The sequence below is a fragment of the Sciurus vulgaris genome (assembly GCF_902686455.1).
Source record: "Sciurus vulgaris genome assembly, chromosome: 11".
Lineage (NCBI taxonomy): Eukaryota > Metazoa > Chordata > Mammalia > Rodentia > Sciuridae > Sciurus > Sciurus vulgaris.
Genome location: NC_136472.1, coordinates 22,317,531 through 22,335,390, shown reverse-complemented (window position 1 = coordinate 22,335,390; position 17,860 = coordinate 22,317,531). Strand labels below are relative to the sequence as shown.

At 33.7% G+C, this 17,860-nt stretch overlaps 1 protein-coding gene and 1 long non-coding RNA gene across 3 annotated transcripts; both read right to left on the bottom strand.

Annotated features, from left to right (window-relative positions):
• Window positions 1–7,459: 7,459 nt before the first annotated feature.
• Window positions 7,460–17,131, bottom strand: LOC306639260. Of its 2 annotated transcripts, XR_013757584.1 has the most exons (5): window positions 16,796–17,131; window positions 16,178–16,221; window positions 15,525–15,610; window positions 8,492–8,536; window positions 7,460–7,536 (listed from the first exon to the last, which is right to left on the bottom strand). It is a non-coding gene; the product is annotated as an uncharacterized lncRNA (long non-coding RNA). The 2 variants fall into 2 exon arrangements; XR_013757585.1 differs by lacking the exon at window positions 7,460–7,536 and having other exon boundaries at window positions 8,351–8,536.
• On the bottom strand, window positions 11,962–12,897 carry LOC306639012 (olfactory receptor 4P4-like; the record flags this gene model as incomplete). Its single annotated transcript, XM_079102456.1, has 1 exon — window positions 11,962–12,897. The coding sequence occupies one exon, from the start codon at window positions 12,895–12,897 to the stop codon at window positions 11,962–11,964; it is 936 nt and encodes a 311-aa protein (XP_078958582.1).
• Window positions 17,132–17,860: the final 729 nt, after the last annotated feature.

The window sequence follows — 17,860 nt, the reverse complement described above, 5'->3', positions numbered from 1 at the left end:
GGTGGGTCTCATGAAAATCATAGGGAGGTCAGTAGAGGAAAGGGAACAAAGGCTAGAAGGCAAGGAGGGAGGGTGACATGCTGGGAAATGACACTGACCAAAATTATATTATTATGTTGTGTGCATGTAGGAATATAAAGAACAACTCCCAACCCATGTATACAACTACAAGTCACCATAAAATGTGGAAAAAAAAAGATCGCCTAGTCAACATGCGTCTAAACTTTGTTCAAGGATATTTTGTTTGTAGCTATAATGTGTTAGCATGTTTGTATTTTGACTAATGAAATTTAGTTGTCACTTAAGAAAAGACATGAATCAGACAGCACTATGGATACCAATTCATCAGAAATCACTTATGACAGAATGCTTTCCTGAACACCATGTTAAAATTTCACATGTTCATCAAAGTGATCTTATATCTTTAACAAATATAATATTACCTAATGCACAGATAGTGTTTCAATGAGAGTCACAAAATTCTGCAAATTACTAAGACACATTGAGGAAAAAAGCTGACATGGTCATTATGTCACCCAGAGCTGCCTGAATAATCTAAAGCCTTAACATAATCATTTTCTCCAGTGTTAAACTTAATCATTTTGGATATTTTTATAACAAGTGAGGAAAGTTTGATTTTTCTCCAAGAAAAAATTGAGTTTCAAGTAAACTGTGGAGAGGGAATGATATGAGCAGAGCCGTGCTTTGATAGAAAATTTTTTGTGTTCTTCACACTCCAAATGGTCACACTTGGATTATTCAGGCTTCTTAACATGATGATTGCATTCTGAATTAATGATAACTTGTTTCATTGGTCCTATATTGCTAGTTTCTCCAATGCAATTTCGAAAAACGTCTTATATCCTCCTGCAATGCCTGAATGATTACTGCTCCTGGATCCATAGATCAAAGGAAACAGTAGCACCTTGTTAATTTCAATTTTGAATGTGTCCCTCAAGGTTGTACCTTCTGGATGACAATGTTCATCTTCACATTTCTCAGGGTATAGATGAGAGGATTCAACATGTTCTCACTGCCTGCAGGTAGAATATGACCATATATCCAGGGCACAAAGCAGAACACTAAAAAGACTAAGAATTATAGGCTGAGACAGCTTTGTAGGGCTTTGCAAAGGACAAGGTGTTAGGTCATAGTTAATGATGAGCAGTAGAGTGCAAACTAATAATAAGGTAGGGTCACAGGTTTTCTTAAATTGATTTTAAGTCTAATGGATACTCAAATAACTTACAGAAAAATATTAGGTGTACTAATACTGAGAATGTACAGGGAGGAATGAAGAGATTCAATTAAGAAATAGGTCAAGAAGGGAAGATAATGAGACTGACTCCCGACAGGGTCTACTGAGGTCATTGCAGTAAGAATTTATGGCCATGGGTTTCTTAAAACATCACAAAAGGAAAATTTCATTGGCAGTACAAGCATATTAAGGTGAAGTTTGTCCAATCGTTAACCCCAGCACCCACATTAACGTAGGGTTCACCTGTGGATGAAGTTCCCCTGAATAGACTGGTCACCATGACAGTTCCAGAGAGGACCACATAGGGTCAAAAATGTGAAGGAGTCTTCATCAGATTGATGAATACAGCAGAACATGGAACCCAGCTCTTAATACTAATGTGAAATGGCAACAAATTTGGGAGCAGCAGCTGTTTTTCTGTCATTCTCTGCTCGGAGTTTCGCTCTCTCTCTCTCTCTCTTTCTTTGCCTTCGCCTTACTTTACATTCATTTTACTCTCCTCATAGTAAGTTTTTCTTGACTTTTCATGTCTGACTTTAATTTTTCTTTTGTCTGGACACAAGAACCAAGGTTTGAGCTTCAGCTCGGCCATCTCCTGTGACAATTGTTGGAGGTAAGAAGCTGATAGGACAGTAAACATTATAAGCACCACTATTTCTGAATCAATGATCACTAAGATACTAATGTAGCCAATGTCTTTGCAGATGAGTTTTTGTTTTTTGTTTTTTTTTTTTCCTAGAAGAGGCACCAAATACATGTATGGTAACTTATGTGATTAGGACCACAAAATAATTGATTACCAGTAAGCAATAGAGTACCAATAAGTACCCACTAGTCCTTGCCTGACACAACACCTTGTATCTCTTCTAGTTCATGATGACCTTGGAAGTGCCCAGGCTGGACAAAGGCCAGAGAGTAGTCAAAAGCCACCTACAAAAAAAATGGATATCTTTATACTTGCCAGCAATGGGCTAGTGCAGAGCTGGTGCACATAGAGTCCTGACATATTCTGTTTTCTTGATGGAAGTAGTAACTCCCTGAGTAGCAAGAGGTCCATGATAGAGGTACAGCAAAGGATTGATCACCAGAGAAAGAAGTCAGGGGAGATAATACATTGAATTGCTTAGCTCCCTAGTTGGTAATTTCTGCAAGATGATGAGGTTCCCCATTAAGACGTCAGGCAAGAAAGCAGAAACAAGAAAAAAAACAGTAGCTCTATTTGCTTATTTCCCAACAGTTTCATGAAACAAATTCTGTGACATTTAAAAAAAACATTTCCCTGAGCTTGTGGCACATCCAAGAATACATGACATATATGTTAATTTGAAATGAAATAAAAGATATTTAATAACATTTGTGAAATATTGAAGAAACTGATAATTTAATATAGATGTGTGTGTGTGAGTGGGTTCATTGTCATTTACATAATTGTTGAATTCAGGATGTTATGTTTTACATGTTGTTTAATGAGAGCTTATTTTATTTTGGAGTTTAATAAATATTTTGAATATCTTTAACTCTCATAACAACTCAAAAATTCCTTTTCTGATGTTCATTATACACACACAAACACACCACACACAAAGAGAGAGAGAAAAAAAAAAAAAAACAGAGAGAGAGAGAGGAATAGAATGGTTCAATTTATTACACTAAAACTTTAAGATGTTATTTAGCAGATCTAAGACTGTAACCTATATCTGAGGCCATATTATACCTTTCTAATGGTTATTCTACTTTATCCAGTAACCAAATGGTGATCCAGCTATTTCCATCTCTAACAGAAAAAGTCTTTCTCCACCTGTATTTTAAACTATTGTAAAGCTTTGAGCAAATACTTCCCTTTCTCTATGCTGCATACATTTTCCTAGAGCATCCCAAGCTCACTCTGACATTCCATAGATCCAAATATTTATCATTCTGATTTTTTAAAAAACCAGGGTTCCTAATTACAGCAAATAATAAGCCTGAATTAGTTGACAAAAGTTTCAGTGACTTTTTCTCAACATGTTTGTTCATGATATGAAGACACAGCAAATATGGAACTGGAGCAAATAGGAAAGGATTGTTGGGCATCTAAATATAGTAATACTAATGCTGCCCATGATTCTGAATATTATGGTATTCTGAAACATAATATTTTAATACTCATGGTATGTTTATCACAATAAAGATATGTGTATTTTACATAAATTTCAGGTTTCTTAATTTATCTCTAAATGCCCTTTTCTTCTCTTAAGAAACCCTCTATTGGATACTGGATAAAATTGTTATTTTCTTCATGTTCCAGAACCCTAAAAAGAAGACTGCGTAATTTGCTTATGTGCTGAGGGAATTGGAAAACAATCATTCATTGCATTTGACTAAAATACTGGATGGTATATAAAGTGTTTGTAAATACTTAAAGAGAAAATGCATGTATAGCATAACTACAAATTAAAATACAATTTTTACCTTATGTGTATGGATTTTCAATTTTCTCTGTCCTAGTAGCATTTATCTCTTATCAGCTAATTGTAATTGTACTTATCAGGTGATTAATCAGCCACATGAGGAGTCCCTGGTTGTAAGACTTCCTGGTTTTCCTTTAAGAGGGGAAAAGATTGTCTATGACTTTTTAAATAAAAGAAAAAAAATGTCCTTGGCATTTATACTTAAAAAGTACTGTGTTTTCTACCCTAAGGTTGTATACCATGGTGATTTCAGGGTGCAAAACCACATAAAATTTTATGTTTAATTTCCAAGTGTCATTGAAAGTGAATTATCAGGGCCAGGATAACCACAAACCTCTCTTATTTTTCTAAGGCATGAGACATCTCCCAGAAGAAAAATTGGGCAATATGCAGCTAAAAATAATTTAATTCCTCTCAGGTCCTTAAAAATAGCTATGGCATGGTTAACAATCCTTTATGCTCTGAGGAGTCTGACAACCCAAAGGTCCACGTTCATTGGATGTTAAGCCCTAAAGCATGAGTTCAATGTGGAAACCAATTCTGAGGAAATAGTAGGAAATTAAAGTCTGAGCAGGGGCAAATAAAGAAGTACCCAGTAAGCCTACAGCCAAGGGAATGAGGACCATGTTTTGTAGTTCAGTTTATCCCAGAAAAAAAAAAAAAAATAAAACTGTGTTGATTATTTCTAAATTGTTATCTTAAAACTGAAGGGACCCAACTCTTGCTTTAGTGCTTCAATGACAACAAATTTTCAGAGGTTTAACCCTGTATCCTGGCACCCTGAAGTTGATCCTGAAGCCTGTGTGTGGGGGAGCTAGGTCAGCATGAGGGTCTCTGTGGATGGAGTGGGGCCCTGTGTCAGCTGGAGCCTGGTGTCCCAGGGGATAGACAGTCGGGTGCACTCTCATATATACCTAGACATGTGTGCATGCACACACACACACACACACACACAGGACCTGAAACAATGTATTTTCTAATTTTGCCGATTTGATAACTTTAATCTTCTGTGGATAATGCCATTACCTCAAAATCATATTTTTAGAGATTTGTAATATCATTAATGATTCTTTCATTTTTAATTTAATATTGAATAAGGAGCATAAAATTTATATATATGTTCTTCTGTTATTGAAAAATTTATTTTTCTGTCTTTTTTTCCCCTACTAATCCACACAAGTCATCCAAACATTTTTAGAGGTTTCTCTCAGTAGAAATATATAAGAATATTGCTGATCAACATAAATAATATTTGAATAACTGAGTCCCTGGAAATATATGTATGCTATTGAGTCCTTAATTGTTATGCACTAGGTTGTGAAAACTGGTATTCAAAAGTAATACTTTCATACACTGAGAGTACAAGAGTTTACTATTCTTGCTAAAACATGACCATTTATGATTTCAAATGTACTGAGACTGGAGATGATTAAATTTTATTTCACTGTGGTTTTAATGGGCACTTTACATTGGACTTAAGTATGCCTGTCTGTGTTAATATGACACAGTTTAAATTCATATAGATGTAATAAATTATGTTATCTTCCAATATCAGTTATATAAATGATCCAAAGATGGCATTTGTATATTGTCTGTTTTTCCTTATGGGTGGCAGAGATTGATTAATTAAAAAGTCAATTGGCACAATACTCAAATTTTTACACATTCCATTATTTTAAATATAACACAAGTAAGCAGATCTTAAACTGTCCACAGACTCCCTGCTTTGCATTATCCATAAAATCGCACCCAATATGTGCCAGCTGTGGGATAGATAAGCTGTGTAGTTGTAAAGACCCCAATGTCTTCTGCCCTCTGAAGCCCCCTGACCCAGTGGCTCTCACTTTGGTGCTGAGTGACATCATTTAGAAATGTGAGCTTCTCTGATCCTCCACTGCCCCAGAGTTCCCTTGTTCTTCTCCCATTCTGAATTCAGGTCCCTCCCAGTTGCTGACCATGGTCTCATGCTGGGAGGAAACTGGCCTTACAATGCAAATCTTTCTGAAAGCACTCAAATAAAACTCAGCAAGTGTCACTGCCACCTCAAGACCACACATTCTTCTTTCATCAACCCTGAAATTCCTTCAACTCTTCACAGCCAGTTCCTCTTCATTTTATTCTTCAGTATAGAAGTGCCTTTGATATTTCTCAAATATTTCAGAATACGCCCAATGAGTTCCACCAGAGATACTGCTGAGCTATTAATTGTAGTTTAATAGACTCTATATACCAGTTTGGGAGGAAAGGTTTTCTATACAACAAGCATCTCTCCATTTTGCAAAGTCTTCTGTAATGTCTTCCGAACAAGTGTATACTTTTTGTGTGAATTTGAGATTCATTCCAGAGTACCTAAAGTTTGTTTTCTAATGAATATTATGTTTATCTGAAGTTTTACATTTTACTGATTGCTAGTACATAGAAATGAATTTCGCTTTTATTATTAACTATAGTTCTATAAACATAAAAATAAAGTGACCCCTTAATGTTTCTTATCAGTGGCCATTTTGTTGTTGTTGATTTTCAAAAAAAATAATAATTTGGTACTGAGGATTTAACCCTGAGTGCTTAATCACCTAGCTACATTCCCAGCCATTCAACTTTTTCAAATTTTGAGAGAGGGTCTCCCTAAGTTGCTTAAGGCTTCACTAAGTTGCTGAGGCTAGCCTGGTAACTTTCGATCCTCCTGTCTTAGCCTCCCAAGTTGCCAGGATTACAGTTGCAACATTTTTTTTTTATGTAGACATTCATGTAAATTCATGTAATTTTTTTAATAATACATACACATGTATATTTCAATTCTTGAAATCTTTATCCTTATATCCTGAATAGGACCTACAGTACATTATTAAATAGAAATGATAACAGAGGTCCTAGAGTTGCTTTATTAAATGGAATATTTTCACCTTTCAACATTAAATTGTATATTATATGTCCATTTTTATATAACCTATACCAGATATAACAAGAATTTATATTGTCTTTAAAAAAATCTGTTGACATAATTACATAGGTTTTCTTTTTTTTTATATATGAGTACATACTAATATAAAATATATATGTTGCATTCTTGGTTAACAAACATCAGTTACGAGTTAGAATACTTCATATAATGCTAGATTAAAATTTCTAATAATGGGTTTAGGATTCACCTCAGAATATATTTAAAACATTTTCTTATTTACTTTTGATGATAGGATTACATCACTCTTATTAAATGAATTGAATTTCCACACTTATTTTCTGAATAAGATTTTATGGGATTAGAATTGTCAATTCCCAAAATGGTTAGTAAAGTTTGCTTTAAGAGTTTCTGGACCCAGTGTTTCATTAATCAATTATTAAAGAACTCATTAATTTTATTCTAAAAGGACATAATCATTCTTGTTTTCTTTTAATTGTTGGTTCATATTTTGGTTGCATATTTTAATTTATATTTTATTTACAAGTTCATTGATAGATTTTCAGTGTGATTTATTTAATTCACTTGTGCATCTTTAATGTCCACCTCAAATCCCCAACACCCCTTTTTATGTCTTTGTGACTCTCCTCATTTAGATTGAATCAGAGTATTTTCATTAATTCTTCTTATTTTTAAAATGTAAATCTGTTAATTTATGTCACAATACACATTGTTCCTGAAATGCTTATGGATACAGAGGGTTTCATATTTTGCAATGTTACAGGTGACTTCAAGAATTATGAATGCTTTCCTCTTTTCTCCCTTTATATAGTTTTCTCTTTTCTCTTGGAAATTGACTATTCTTCTACTGTCCAGATGATTTTATTTCAGCTGCTGGGATTTACATTTCACTCTGCAAAGACCACCAGCTATTCATAGAAAGAATAAAAAAGAGAGTGTATCATTTTAGAAATAACTGACACCTGTCATGAATCCAGTATTCACCCAAACAGTGCAAGATCATGTGATAAAAACAGGAGTTTGAAGGCAAGTTGGAATAATTTATAAACCCAAAGGAGTCAAGTCATAATCTACATTTGCATCCCTAAAATAATTACTAGAATATATTTAAATTCACAGGATGCTAAACACTCAATGAAGCAAACTTTTTAAAGCATAATTTTTTGTGTGTATATTCTGAAGCATTGATTTTTCCTTCTATGTATTTTGGATTTACTTCCCCATATCCTAATTTCACCAGGTCCATTTCCTCTAGATCCAAATTAGAAGATCTGCTGAAGTTAGTCAAGGATTCAGACAATAAATAGTATAAAAAGCCAGTTAACTTTGCCTGTGATTGAGGCATCTCTCTTATTATACTTCCTCCAGGGCTCAAGTGACAGAATTCCCTTGCACTTCACATAACAACTTCACTGATGAAAACAAATTCAAGGGAATTATTATTTTTTTAACAATGTATTCTTTCAGTAATCCTCATAAGTTGACTCAGAAGAGAGGGTTATCTTAGACTCTTATGATAGGAAATGTGCTTCATCCTTCCTCAAAAAGTGCATTTATTATACAATAAATGGTTTTAGTTTGCTTATAAAAAATAGAATTCAACAAAATTTAAAACTGACAAATATTATGTGGAAACAATTTAGAAATCTTTCTTCCAAAGAAGTTGAAAAAAAGATACCAATATTTTAATTTTTCCCGTATCATTTTTGTTTTCATTCACTTTTTCTTCTTGAACATCTGTGCCTGAGGTTAGAGTTGACTTGCAGTGGGCTATGTGAGCACAGCAAACCACAGAAAATGCAGCTGAGCACTGACTCTGTCCAAGCAGAGTACCAAGCATTCTCGGGCCTTCTTCCCACTGACCTGATGAGGCCGACTCCTGTTTCCTTATTTTCCCAGAAGAAATCCCTGGAAGAGAAAACACATACATTGCCTTAGGTGGCAGGGGTGGAAGAGTTACCATCAACAGTCAGGAAGACAGTTAATTCTGGGAGAAGAGAAGGGTTGAGGCCAGGAGAGGACATGGTGTAACTTTGGAGATCACGGCAGCATCTATTTCTTGATTTTGAAGGTGATTATAGGGATACCACCTTTGCTAATTCTTTTTTCTCCCTTTCCTCTTCCTTTCCTTTATCTTCTCCCTTCTTCAACTTCTTCAAGTTTCCTTATGTAATAAATTTAATAATTTGATAATATGAAAAAATATGTAAGAGACCCTAAAATATTCAAGGTTCCAAAGTTACCAAAGGAGTAAGGTTCAATAGGCCTCCAAAAGATTTAACTTGAAGGCAATTCTAAGTTGCTTTGTCTTTGGACTTCCTACACTCTGAAGGAAGCCTGCCTTGACGTTACCATACATCAAATGCCTGCTCTGTCCTAGGTAGTGCTTCCACATCTACTTCTCTTCTCAACACAGAAGACCTTTTCCCTGGCATCCCCTCTGCACCTCTTGGTCCCCTAACCTCATAGACTTTCCTGAGTCTCTGCTCTGGGACTCCTGTACCTGTCGCTGTCCAGACTCACTTTCTCACCCAGGGAGAATATTTGCATGGGTGGATTCTTTCCTCCAAAGAGAAAACATCAAAATGTCTTTATTTTGACTTTTTTACAAGAAAGTTACATTTTTATGTGCATAAAATATAGCATTTCTTGATATAACTACAAGTACCACTGAGGTACATGTAGGTACACCTTTTATAAACAAGAATGATTCCTACTGTACATATATTTTTCAAGCAATTAAAAAATACTATGCCTGGAACTCTTGAAAGAATGAGAATAAAGAAAAAGACTTGCTTTTTTATTTTCAATGATAATTACATGGAGCAATTAAGAATATTTTAATATGTCCTTTAACCATTTTACTTTACATATTTGAGTATTGCATGTAGTTTGTAAATTCATTTAATGAATTTCTCCTGATTCACCTAGATTTGAGCAATGAGGGAATGATAGAATGACATTCATTTCAAGGTTTGTTGATTGAGCATTGGTCTTTTTTATTTTCACCAGTGTTTTATAAGATGTGGACTTTGGGCTGGACACAGGGTTGCAAGCCTGTAATCCCAGTGACTTGAAAGGTTGAGGTAGGAGAACCTGAGTTCAAAGCCAGTCTCAGCAGAAGAGAGGAGCTAAGCAACTCAGAGACCCCATCTTTAAACGCAATTCAAAATCATGCTGGGAATATGGCTCAGGGGTTGAGTGCCCCTGAGTTCAACCCCTGGTACCCCCATCCCCCCAAAAGATGTGCATTTTGTTATGAATAAAAAATGCATTATTCATTTGTATTCTGCTTGACCCTTAAGTTTTTACAGTGATTCATCATATGTGATGTTTTGAAGCTGTTTTTAGGAGAAACATGTGGAGAGTTTTTGATCAAAAGGTGCATGTAGTTTGGATATATTATGAAGTCAAATGAATATGAAGGTGTCATTTTCTAAATTCATAAATGACAAAAGGACTAAGAATAATACTTATCACTGTCATTGTTTTTATCCTGAAATGAGTAGTCATTGTTATATTGTCTTCTGCCATTCAATATTACAGAATGATCCAATCTGAACAATATTCATTTTGTAAAAGTAATTTATGAAAAATGTAATTTATATAATGATTTTCCAATATAAAAATTGGTAGAGTTTGCTTTCCATATGATTTCTTCCATTTCTTCTCCTCCAAACTCTGTAACTTTTGAAATCTCATTTTGAAATTGTACTACATTTAGATGTCAAAATATTCATTATGTTTTTAAAATAAATTGTTAATATTTTGATTATTTACCTTCTCCTATTTTACTTAGAGAAATTTTCTCTAGGATAACATAAAATTTATTTTTAATATTTCTCTGATTCTTTTGGAAATCTCTTTCCAAAATCTACCTTTCACTATATTTAAAATTAATGTATTTCCTCATTATACATATTAGTATGTTTTTACTGTCACATATATTCAGTGTTTTTTGTTACCAGTTTTCTCAAACATAAAGGAAAGAAAAAATACACACAAAAAGAATTATGCTCCAGCAGAATTCTTTTTATATCATTTGTCTTATTTTTCTCTACAATGTTGATTGAATTCCTTCCTCTTGTCTCAGTATAGGGACAAGCTGACATGCAGTCTTTACCCAAATGGACAGTCTTGGAGTCACTCAGTAATGCAGCTCTAGTGGAAAGAGACAGTATCTATTACTTATTCAACCTGTGCTTCTACATTCAACTACATTAAGTTTAATAAACAACATAAAGGAAAAATCATTTTTCATCTGCCTCCTTTATGTTTTTTAAATTGGTACATCTCAATTACACAGAATGATGGGTTTCATGTGCCATGTTAACAGAAATATAAAACAAATTTAAATCAATTTCAAGCATATCTACTGCCCCCATCATCTTGGCCTTCCTCTTTGAATTCCCTTCCCTTACCATACTGGTCACCCCTCTACATTCATGGTACCCTCCAGTCTCCATATAGAAGGAACACACAGTAATGTCCTCCTAAGCCTAGCTAATTTTGCTCAAATTATGTTTTCCAGTTCCATCCATTTTCCTGAATATTGCACAATTGTTTTCTTCTTTATGATGCAATAAAACTCCATGGTATGTACATACCATATTTTCTTTAGGCACTCATCAATTTATGGACACCTAGACTGGTTCCATAGAGTGGAAATTGACAATTGTTATGTGATAAGCATGAGTATGCATGTATCTCTAACATATGTCAAAGTTTACTATTTAAAATTCTGTCCCTGCCTCTACTATTTGGTTATAGTAGGGGCTCTATGACTTAAGAGAAAGGTATGACCACCACTTTTTATTTATATTTCATATGAATTTCTCCATGTTCTCTTTTCCATTACATAATTGATTTTAGAATGCTATCACACAAGATTGTGTTGATACAGCATCACATAGTAAAACAGTAATAAAAATTATTTTTACTTCTGAAAAACACTTTTAATCTACTCAAAATCTAAGGAATGATCAAATACATATGTGGTCTCATGCATAAATCACAGATTAATGATCCTTAAAATTCCACATTGGCATCAGAATTGATTATGTGACAAAGTCATCTATCCTTTAAACCATAATATCATATGTATGTATGTGTACACACACACACACACACACACACACACACACACATATACATACACTCCCCTACTTGATTTCAGTCCTACAGTCCTACAGGTGGTATTATTTCAGTTGGTAATCTCCTGACATTTATCAACAAATTGTTTCACTTCAATCATTTGAAAACCAAGAGTACTCCTTGGAAACAAGTAAATGTTTACAGCTGCTTACAGTTGGTTGGACATTAAATAGTACAAATCAATTATGTTTTTCTTCTGAAAATACCTTTTGACACCAAACTTTCCTCATGGCCTTTTTCATCTCTGTGTTCCTCAAGGTATAGATGAGGGGATTGAACATAGGAGCAATAATGGTATAAAACAGAGCAAAGATTTTGTCCTCAGGGAAAGTGGTAGGAGGTCTAAGGTAGGCAAATATGGAAGGTCCAAAGAATAAGATAACCACAGTGATATGAGACCCACAGGTAGAGAGGGCTTTGCGTCTTCCCTCTGCTGACTGATTTCTTAATGTGAATAGAATAATGACATAAGACCCAAACAAGAAAATAAATGGTACCAAGGCAACCATTCCTGAATTGGCAACCATAAGGACACCAGTGACGTGGGTATCAGTACACGCAACTTGCAGCAAAGGAAAAATGTCACAATAGTAGTGATCAATTTCATTGGGGCCACAGAAGGGCAACCAGATTATCATAAAGAACTGGGAAAAGGAGTGGGCAGCTCCACCAGCCCAGGCAGCCAAGATCAGGACATTGCACCTGGTTCTGTTCATGATGGTCATGTAGTGCAGAGGTTTGCAGATGGCAACATAGCGATCAAAGGCCATGACTGTCAGAATTAATACTTCAATCAGTCCAAAGAAGTGCATGACAAAGACCTGCAGCATGCAGTTTCCATAGGAGATGGTGTTTCTTCCCACTAACTGGTCACCAATCAGTTTGGGTGTCACACAAGAGGTATAGCAGATGTCCATAGAAGATAAGTGACTAAGGAAATAGTACATGGGTTGGTGAAACAGAGAACTGCATGCAATAGAGATGAGGATCAGAAGGTTTCCCACCAAGATGGCAAGATAACAAAGTAAAAAGAATACTAAACAAAATGTTTGTATGTTTGGATCAGAAGAAAGGCCCATGAGAGTGAATTCTGATATGTTCCTCTGACTTTCCATATACTGCATGCCCTGTGCAAACATCTGAGTATCTGTGGGAAAATGAATTTGAAAAAAAAGCATTTACAATAGGATCACAATCATCTAAACATTATCAACAAGTCCTAGAATCCAGTCTAACCAATCACAAAAGGAATTGATAAATCAATATATTAATTATATTTGTTCTTCAGATACGTAACTGATTTCTTTAACAATTCTTGTTAATTTTTTCCCAATGTTCTATCATATTAATAATACAAAGAATATATTTTATTAATTTTTAAATGTAAGATTTAAAATTGTCATTTACCTAAAAGATGTTCTTTTGTTACTATTTATAACATTTAAAAATCACAAAAGTAATTTAGTATCATGCAAAAGTACTTTATAAGTTTAACTATGTTCTTTCTTCATGACTTTGCCTTCATTTTATGTAATGTTACCTTTCTCTAGCAGGAAATAGAACAGCTCTCTGATGGATAATATTCCTTGAATCCCAGGTGAGGTCCTTGGGATTGTGGACACTGCATATTAAATATAAGATAGCAATTTTGCTGAATATAAAACAAAAAATAGATAAAACTATAGCAAAAATGTATGGGTTTTTTCCATTACTCATATTGTTAAAAATTGTAAGAAAATTTATCTTATTTAAATTTTAGTGTAAAACAGAATGTCTTAAGTTAAACTGTAGAATCATTAATATTAATGTCACAAATACACAAAAAAACTACTTTAGGTTCACAGGTACTTTGATTTCAGTACATTTCATTTGTTCTACTAGAATGAATTTTGAACATAAAGAGTCAATAAAAGATGTTATACAAGGTACAGGTAAGTTGTGTTCAGGGAATTCTCAGCTGTTACATTTTGCCTGGCTTTTAATGGATTACATCATGGATCCACATACATTGTTCCCTGTAAGATCAGGGTTGGATTCAGAAAATCAATGGAAGAGTGCACTACACATAGCATGTGCTGCTTCTGCCTTCTTGCCTCACTGGTGAGGAATTAGATAGCTTCTAAGTATAATTTCTACTTTACTCCTAAGTTGAATATGGCACCCATATTTGATCCTATACATACCAGGTTTTTAGTATCACAGAAATTTTAATGCAACATATGGTGTAATAAGATCAGCATTTTTGCAGTTTTGTAGTTGTGTTTCTTGTGATATTTATGACTATTTCAGGTGCTAAAGAGTTATAGCTCTAAACAACCTTGCATAACACATTCTGTTCTACATGCATATATTTGAATACATTAGCAGGGGGCAGTTTCAACCTGGCCATACTCTTTCAATATCTCAGTAATACTCCATACTGTCCCTCTTAAGTATGAAGACAACAGGACTTATCCTGAAAATTTTGTATAAGTTGTATAAGCACTTCAACAATATTTAACTTTAATTCCTTTTAGTGTATTGTCACAATAATTGTAAATAACATATTACATTCCTATGTAAATGTACATAAAACAGAAGTGATCTTGAAAACCAATTTAAATAGTAAGTCTAGCTGTTAGAGTGAATTTAGAATTAAAATACCTAACAAATTTAACCATATCAGTTTCCGTATAGAAGGAAACAAGAAAAACAGTGAATTTCTCAGTTCAGAGAGTTAATGTTGTAAAATTAAAAAAACAAAATAGATCTTCTAGTACTTATTTATTTATAGTCCATAAGGATAGTATTATGAATCAGACACAGCAGGGGAAGAAACTACCACCATAACACTCATACCATGAGATCACTTTCAATTACACCATCACTGCTATCTGACTAAACATGTGGTACAAATTGTTTTACTTTGGAAATGTTACGCAGCATCAGGCTTTCAATTTGACCAGTATAAGCAGCAATGTTCCAACCTTCATTCTTATGGAAATAAGCAACCATCACTCCTGGAGGCACAGGGAGAAGAGCAACAGGAACAAATTCAGGTGAAAGGAAACATAGTCAGGGAAAGAAGTGACATTTAAAAGAAAAAAAAAAAACTTTTCAGGAATTAAACAGGTAAATGAAGAGGAAAACATAAACCAAAGTGTGAATGTTATAAAATCAGTGAAGAACTAATTAGAAATTATAGAGTAAAATTAATAAATAAATAATAAATAGAAGACAAACCTTTTTCATTCAAGTGTCTGTACATTGGTTAACTTATAATACACAGAACAATTAGCACCTAGATAGCACTAATATCTATCCATTTGCCATCAGATGGAATAACATGAATTTGCATCTTTGTTTTTTTTTTTTTTTTTTGGCTCCTCTCTAGATATTTAGGTTTTCTAAAGAATGTGAATCAAGTGAAAGCAGGTTTTCAGATAAGGAGATAACAGTCAATCACCCACGGTGGATGTATACAATATGCAAATCTTTTTCCCAGTGATTGTTTTATATATTTTATTTTTGTTAATTTTTACAAGGGATTTGAGATAGCATAAGTAGGATTATTGTGAATTTCTCCATTTTTTACAGAAGCTGTTCTCTTTTGCACAAGATATTTAACTTATCCAAGTTTTAGTTTCAACATTGATTAAGCTATCAAAATATAGACATCATTAGGGAAATCATGAGACAAACCTGAGATTCTAATGTCTAATATCCTGGTATAATAAAAGGTATCTAACCAAGAATTACTTACCTTACCCCTCTTCTCTTCTTTCTTTGAATAAAATGTATAAGAATCATTAAACAATCCAAACAAAACTTGTGGTAGATATGGTTTGTCTGACAAAATAAAAGAAAAAAATAGCATGGCTATATTGTTTACTTGGGGATTTCATAACACCTAATTTTAAATGGGTAAATTCTTCCACTATCAAAGTTAAAACATCAATTTTAATCTTTTGTAGTGCTGTCAAACAGTCTTGCTTTCCCCGTAAAAGTTATTGTCAGCATTGTTAAGAATACTTCTCATTTCCCTAATTCTGACAAATATTAAAATTATACTCTCTTATTGGTGAAATCAGAATTTGCCTTTTCTATAAACTTACTTTTTGTGATTCAAGTAAACCTAGAGAAGGTTTGAAAATAGTCTTTTGAAAGGTGAGATTTTTTTCTAAAGATGAAAGGCTGGAAGATCTCTCACAGCCTGGAGCATTTCATTCTTTTTAAATATAATGTACAAAAGACAGACTCTGCTTCTAATACACACTAAAGCCAAACAGTGCAAAAAAAGTGTTCTACTCTCAATTAAACTTGATAGACCACATGTAAATGCATGCCCTTAAAATAACAAGAACAAATGTCAAATAGATCTAGTGATCCTAAAACAAGGATTCTGAAAGGGATTACCTGCACATCACTTGTGGATGATCTTCAAGTTGCTCTTCATGTTACTGAAAAAAAAAAAAAAAAAAAAAAAAAGGCTTGGTCATACATTATACATTTATCTACCTCAGTAATACAGTTAGTTTACTTTCTCCTAACATTTCCACCTGAAATGAAAGATAAAACTATGAATCATTGATTCAAACATATTTGTGCCATGTCTTAGAAAATATCTTCAAGATTGCTTTCCTTCATGTGGAAAAGGAAAAGTCCAGTATTTTGCAAGAAGAGTGAAGTTTAAATCTCACTCAAAACTGTCCTGGATTCACAGTAAACTATTCGTTCATCCCACAAGAAAATGATGTAGAATTTAAATTGCCATAAAACTTCCTGACACCTGCTGCTGCTCCATGGTAAACAAAGATCATCACACCTATATATATGCTCTAGGAATCTCTTACACCCAAGTTTGAAAAAAAAAAAAAATTGCACTGCAAGAGCCAACTACAAATTGAGAAAAGTTCATAGCTGTTTTTATTTTAATTATGAAAGCAATGAGACATTGTTTCCCCTAAATATTTCTCAATAGATCTTTATTTAAGGAAAAAAAAAAAAAAAAAAAAAAAAAAAACAGCTACTCACTTATCCAAAGTTATATTCCTCAATTCTCTTGGGAGAATTGAGAATAGTTTACATCTTTGAAATAGCCACTTTCTGTGCTCCCTATCTCTGGAGGCTAGTACTGTTGTTACCCAGACCCAGAGCAGCTCAGGAATCCTATTAGTTCTGATTAACCTCCTCCTCTTAGAGTAGGAGAAAACTTGGGTAGCCCTACAGGACTTTTGGGTTTTCATAGGAGAGATCTGTATTTCTGGAGAGGAGAGACAAAAAAAAAAAAAAAATCACATAGCCAAATAGACAGGTAGATAGAAAGAAGATGAATAGAGGGATAGATAGGAATAGGATAGAGATAGAGTAAGCGAGTAACAGAGAGAAATAGATATCCAAAATCTCAACAGGGGCACTAGAAGCACAAATTCATCAGAGTAAGTTAATAAGTCAATGATCTGCTGAACTATTCTCCTGGACCAGTAGCCACACAATGGCAATGAGCTCTTCTTTCTGCAATGGAAGATTTGGGATTAGAGACACAAAGGAAAAACACATGATAAATAAAACAAATAAAAATAAAAACAAATGTTCTGTTCCTATTGGCAGATAGACACAAATCCAAACATGTTGTTGAAAATTCATTAGAAAGTTTAAGGAAGTCAAGAGCCTAAAATACATTTTATATGCACATGTGAGAATACATACAAATATAAGTATGTGTATAAACCTATGTATATATGCATGCATATATACACATACACATACATTTAAACATTTGCATTCTGACTACTATCAATTTCCTTAAGAAACCTGTAGAGCTACAAGGTATATAGACATAAAAATATCTTCACTGAAATTTAGTTGATCTCTCTTCCATAAACAAAATATCTATACACCAAATATGGTTGCTATGTTTTAGATGTTTTAATTTTATACCCCAAAGCTTCACTTGTTGGTGATTTATTCCCCAGGCAGTACTATTAGAAGGTGCTAGAAACTTTTCTTAAATGTATTTTGTTAGTCCATTATAGTTATTCATAATAGTACATTTCATTTCAACATAGCCATACAGGCATAGCATATAATTCACTCCAT